The sequence below is a fragment of the Haliaeetus leucocephalus genome, unplaced genomic scaffold (genome assembly GCF_000737465.1).
Source record: "Haliaeetus leucocephalus isolate CR32 unplaced genomic scaffold, Haliaeetus_leucocephalus-4.0 Scaffold1000, whole genome shotgun sequence".
Lineage (NCBI taxonomy): Eukaryota > Metazoa > Chordata > Aves > Accipitriformes > Accipitridae > Haliaeetus > Haliaeetus leucocephalus.
The window spans coordinates 2,216,826-2,222,877 of NW_010973436.1; the positions used below are offsets into that span (position 1 = coordinate 2,216,826).

Sequence of the window (6,052 nt, forward strand, 5' to 3'; positions counted from 1 at the left end):
TTGACCAGATGAGTTGAAGACAGCCTGTTGAGATGTTAGCCTCAGACCCTGCTTACAGAAATTTTTGGACTACTGAGAGCACGGTAGACCCTGGACCTGATGAAGGAGAAGGTAATATGCAGAGGTAAGAGATTTGCAGGGGCAGTATGAGAGCTATTGTGGTGAGAGGTGATCAGTGTGGTCCAAAGCAAAAGGGCAAATGGCAAAGCATTGCCTGGGGAGCCAGGAGGGGAGAGGGGGGAGGCAGAGCCAACAGCGTGTGATTAACTTGGCTCTGCTAGCCAGAGCTGCCCACCCGCTGATCCTTTCTAATAGCCTGTGATCCCCAAAGGCAGCTCCTGGAGCAGAGCCGGGGTGGTTGCACAATCACAGATGGGGAGGAAGAGGCTGGAGGGGCTCTGCCAGACTGTCTCTGTGGCAGTGCGATTTGGGACACCTGATGTTGAGCCCCCCAGGTGTCTGCCTGGGGAGGGAGCACAGCCTGTCCCTGCAGAGCTAATGGCTGGTTATTCCACCCAGCCCTGAAGGCAGCTATAATCAACTCCCCTTTTGGGGGTAATTTCAGTTCTATAGCCTGTTCTTCCTCTCCTGATGGCACAGGGAAGGGGCATCAACCCTCTGCTTACACCACCACCACCCCCCAGCAGGCTGGGGGAGCCCTGGGGGGGCCGTTCCTCAGCTGCACACTGCTTTCCCCCAACACAGCCAGTGCACAGGCACAAGTCTGGACGAGGTGGGCTCTGACTCCTGGCTGGGAAGTTGCTAGTGCATTCCAGGGACAGCCCTTTCTGTAAAACAGGGCTTTGCTGGTTGCTTAGGGATTATTTTTATAGTTTAGGAGAAAAGGGATGAGAGGTAGAAGAGAGGACCCATAACTTGAGGGTTAAGGGGATGTCTGAGGTTTGGAGCAGCAGAGGCTTGGATGAAAATGTCAATCCAGGGATTACGATTTCAGGCACAGGGTCTGTCTCGGGGAGTGGACCCTGCGTGCTCGTTGGCACCAGCCGTACTGCTGCTTCTCCATCAAGGCCGATATGCGAGATGGGTGTGTACCGCGTGGCTCCGAAACTCTGCTCTAATAAAGAAATACATTTCCTCCCCAATCTTCAAGCTGTTGGGTGTTCCTTGCTTTTGGGAGGTGCTTTAAATCTGACTGCCAGAGCTGTGGGCTGCTAAGAGCAGAAGCTGGCTGCATGATGCTGAGCTCAGGTCTTCCTCCTGTTTTCCTGTTGCTCACAGCACTGGAGCTGAGCTGGTCCCTGACTGATGAAGAAAAGAAGATAATCTTGGATGAGCATAATAAATACCGCTCCCAGGTCTCTCCTCCTGCTATGGATATGCTGAAGATGGTAAGTGGCTTTGATTGCAGGGGAATGTCAGGGTGTTTGTGTAGTGCAAGCCTCGATCTTAATGCTAGGAGGGGTAGGGGTTTTCTTTAGGGAAGGCAGAGCAATTCTTGTGTAGGGCTTCAACTAGGTATCAACGGAGGGGTTCCCTCAATTGCCTCTAAAGAGATGAGTTTCCTTTCACTGAAAGAGTTGTCTTTGATTGTTTCTGGAAGTTCCTAAGTGTGATCTGAGTCCCCTGATGCTCTGCGTGAGAGCGATGCAGATCTCACTGACATGAGGGCCCGCTGGAGCTCCTTGTGATGGGGAGGAAAGGCAGGTGAGACATTGCCATGAGCAAGTGCCCCAGGCTGGGGGGGGAATCCTGCTGCATGGGGCATCGCCGGGTGCATTTTATTTGTCTTTGGAGGTGAATGGGCTTTTATCTGTAGGAGGGAATGTCAACTTCAAACATGTCCACCAGGTCATTCAGTTATTTGGGCTTTCCATTGCTCTGCTACTGCCCACCATGACTTGTGTATGGCTGTCCTGGAGGTGAGGGATCCCCCGTTTTGTTTGGTGAAACTGAGTCAAGTGCCCACCGTCACATGTGGCTGCAGTGGGAGCAAAAACAAGCTCTTGAGCTGGTGCTGCTTTTTGTTTTATTTAGACCCTTGATTTGATTAAAATTTGGCTATCACATTTTATGTTGCACCACACGTGATTTTTCTCACTGTTTGCAACGTGCTTGGAGGAGGAGGACAACTGTTTATCATGGATAGTTGGAGTGCTTTCCTCTTTCGGTCACAATGTGCTTGGAGGAGACTTCCCTGTCTGGCCCAAAAGTTGCCCACACTGAATTAAACCTTTGTGGGATGATAAATGGGAGCTTACTGGGCAAATGAGACAAAAAGCTATGTTCAGGTATAGGAGGTCTGACTAGTGACTTCAGACTCAAAGGGGACAGAGCCAGAACCCTAAGCACCATGATCCCACAGACTCCCACCAGAGCAAGATACAGAAAATTCAGAGAATAAGGGCTTTGGAGCCAAAGTCTTAGAGAAAGCCTGAGGGAAACAGTCTCGCAGGGTCCTTAAGTCAGCAGCAATTCTGAACAAGTGACTGCTGCTCCCAGCTGAAGCTTTGATTGCAGATTGTGTGCTTTGAGATACTCCTCTTCGCAGAGTTGCTCTATTTCTGCTTAAACGTACAGGACCTGCTTGCAGTCCAGAGCCAAAGGCTTTTTTTTGTTGAAGCACAACAAATGTTTAGCTTACAGCAGCCCTTTTCCATGAGAGCTCTGTCCTCGCCTCCCTCCTGGGACGTTTGCTTGGGCTGTCCTCGTCTCGGAGTTCACCTGCTGCCGTGGCAGCGTGCCCGCCTGAGGTCACCCCACGCTTCTGTTTGGGATACGGATCTGGTTGCTGTGGAAATAGTTAGGTGATGGGGGGGGATACATAGCCTAAAGCCACTTTTCTTTTTTAATGAGGCAAATCCTGCAGGTGCAAGTCCCTTTTTATAGACCCCAGCTCCGTGCCAGAGGGAGAGGAGTGTGCACTCCCCAAACTGGGTTTCCAGCCATCGCTCTCAGCCTGGCTTGGGGCCATGGTGGGAGGTCAACCAGCTATTTCAGTGTTTCCTTCCCCCCAGTACCTCAGTGCTGCCGCTCAGGGGCCCGTCCACATCCCCTCGACACCCCGAGGACCCGCTGTTTGCTGGGCTGCCTTCCAGCCTGCTGCAGAAGCAAAACTGCTGTCTCCATCAAATGGCGCAAGGGCGGTCCAAACAGCTGCGGCGCAGGATTCCTTGTGTGCCTCCTGCAAGAAAACCTCTCCTCCTCCTCCTCCTGCATATCAATGTGGTTGGTGGGGGACCATGGGCCAGTGGGCTCAGCTGGCGGCGGGGCCGCTGCTGCTCTGGAGGGGGCTCTTGGCAGGCAGCCGGCCGGCCGCGTCTCAGATCCAGGCGAACAGATGAGGTTTCCCAGGAGCGTGTGCTCCCAGGCTCTGTGCAGCTGCTGCGGGAGATGTGTCCCGCTCTCCTCTCATCCCCACCCTGGTCAAAGAGGGATGTCCCCAGGCCACCTTCTGCGTGACCTGGGGTGAGTTTCCTCCCTTCATCCGACTTCACGTTTTCTCCACACTGAGTTGAGGATGCCCCACGATGATGTTAGAGATTCTCTGGGCAAGGTTGTGAGAGTTGTGCTGATGCACTGACCTTCCCCTGTTTGACCTATAAGCTAAGGTCTGGTTTGTGCTGGGACTTGCTGTGGAGCTCCCCTCTTCTGAGGACTTTGTTGAATACGGATTTGAATTTTACTCATGAATGGAGAAATTGTGGCCAGAGAGCCCGGGGTTCCTTGGTATGTGTGCTTGTGTACGTCAGAGAGCCCAGTGTCTCTCTCTGTATGCTGACGCCGAGCTCCTTTCAGAGCTGGGACACAGAGCTGGAGGCCTTTGCTCAAGCCTACGCAGAGAAGTGCATCTGGGACCACAACAAGGAGAGGGGCCGACGGGGGGAAAACCTCTTCGCTATGGCCCCAACTCTGGACCTAGAATTCGCTGTGGAAGACTGGAATGGGGAGGAGAAATACTACAACTTGACAACTTCCACGTGTGTGCCTGGCCAGATGTGTGGCCATTACACCCAGGTACCAGGCTGCTGGGGTGGAGGGATGGGGCTGTTGAGAAAGGAGCTGTACCAGAGCCCCAGCTCCTCCCAAAGTATTTGCAAAGGGATGGGGAACCAGGTAGGAATCACAATGATACGGGGGACCTGGGCATGGTACCAGCCGTTTGGAGAAGACTTTTCTTAAACAAGCTCTGCAGCCCTGTTTGGCTACTGCCAGCTTGTCTTAGCCAGAGATAGGAAGTCAGAGTGTTTCTTCACAGCTTGGGTGGGAGCAAGGAGGAGCAGAGATGGTGGTGGTAAATATGAGGATGGATGGATGAAGGGTTCCAGGACCAAAGCAGAGATGGTGATGCTCTACCTGGATGGACTATATGGGAGGAAAGCTGTGGCACTTGGCTATGTGGGCTGCAGCCCTAGGCTGGGAAGGTGGCCCAGACAGGAGCAAGGGGCAGCATCCTGAATGCTAAAGCAACATGGGGATATGGAATCTGGGCATCTGCCTTCCCCCTGTCACCTCACTTTCAGCCCTGGTCTTTGCCTTAGGTGGTCTGGGCAAGCACGCATCAGATCGGTTGTGGGGCAAAGTTTTGCGAGAAGATTGAAGGAATCGAAACAGAGGACATGTACTTGCTTGTTTGCAACTATTACCCACCGTAAGTCCCATGCCTTGCATGGCTTGGTGCATCTTGATGGGGTTTCTGTGCTGGAAATGTCCTTCCTTCGGTCCCTATAGCAGAGCAGGATTTGGTCTTGTTCAGAAATAACAGCAAAGCGATTCCAAGAAAGGCCTTTGTTATCTTGGGTTGGTCACAAAGGAAGGAAGGGTTGTCTGGTGATCCTTGCCCGTGATTGCGACTGCTGAGGTCTGGTTCAGCTCCTGGCACAGACCCAGGGAGGGACCTTCTCCGTGAGAGCTGCCCAAGGCTGATGTCGCGGTAGCTGGGGCTACGAATGGCAGCTCCCTGCTCTGTGCCTTGTTCTTCCCCAACGGCAGCAGCGGTTGCCTGGGGCGGAGAAGCACGTTTGCACCAGCAGGAAGGGTTGGACATGGGAGGAGAGGTGGGTGCTCACTTGCAAAGCCCTGGGACTAGCCTTGGGGACTACTTGCTTGGAGCTGGTGAGACCAACAAGAGTGACTGGTCACTGCAGACATTTATAGGGGTCTTGAGCAGAAAAGAGACAAAATTACATATCCAAATGCCCATTGACTGGCCTATTCTAAGGGGTGGTGAAGGATCTGGTCCATGGAGCTGTCTCCTCTGGTTTTAGCAGCCTTGGGGTCAGGCCGTTGAGTAAATGGCACTGACAGTCTGTGGCAGGAGACCAAGACCTGTTTTTTACATTAATGCTAAGTTTTGCCTTGGCTGGGATATTCCAGTTGAATCAGACCCCCTCTTTGGGATGGGTGTCTCTCCCTCTCCTCACGCCTTGTTTTTCTTGGCGTCTTCTGCTTCCAGGGGTAATATGAAAGGCCGAAAGCCATACAAGGAAGGACCCTCATGTTCGCAGTGTCCTGAGGGCAGAGTCTGTGTCAACTCCTTGTGTGGTAAGTGAAGCAAAGCGGCGCGTGTTCCTTGACGGGCTATTGGGACTCAGACCCCTGGGTTGGGGTCCAAGCTCTGAACCCTCCTGGAGCTATCAGGAAGCCCTGGACCAGCAGTTCCAGGGCTGGACCATGAGACATCAGGTGCAATGGCAGCCCCTAAAACAGGTCAGCTGCCTCAAGATGAGGAGGATCGGACAAGGACTTCGTACCCCCTTAGACAGCAATTGTTGCCCCATGAGCGTGCCCCAATCCCGAGGGGCAGGAGGTGGTGTGAGGGAGATGAGATGTCTCCAGGTTGGGAACCCCAGAGTGGGGGATGGCCCAGAGTGACCTGAGAGGGGTCAGCTGCTGCTTCACCCCCCAGCTGATTTCTGCTGGCCCTGCTCAATGCAGGGGATCTGTTGAGGTCAGCTGACCCTAGCCCTAACCCATGGCACTTTTCGTCTCTTACCAGAACCCACTGTAGAAGAGACCACTCCAGCCCCTGTGACAACAAAGGCAAGCCCATCCACCCCAACCACAACCATGCCAAAACCCACAACCACAGCCA

At 53.4% G+C, this 6,052-nt stretch overlaps 1 protein-coding gene across 1 annotated transcript in view; it reads left to right on the plus strand.

Moving 5' to 3' along the window:
- Positions 1-1,195: 1,195 nt before the first annotated feature.
- The window catches only part of PI16 (peptidase inhibitor 16), a 6,400-nt gene continuing 1,543 nt past the window's right edge, over positions 1,196-6,052 (plus strand). Inside the window, exons 1-4 of the mRNA XM_010584619.1 lie at positions 1,196-1,349; positions 3,757-3,975; positions 4,500-4,609; positions 5,414-5,502. Coding sequence (XP_010582921.1) covers positions 1,197-1,349; positions 3,757-3,975; positions 4,500-4,609; positions 5,414-5,502 — 571 coding nt within the window. The 5' untranslated portion in view covers position 1,196. The remainder of the gene's footprint in view (positions 1,350-3,756; positions 3,976-4,499; positions 4,610-5,413; positions 5,503-6,052) is intronic.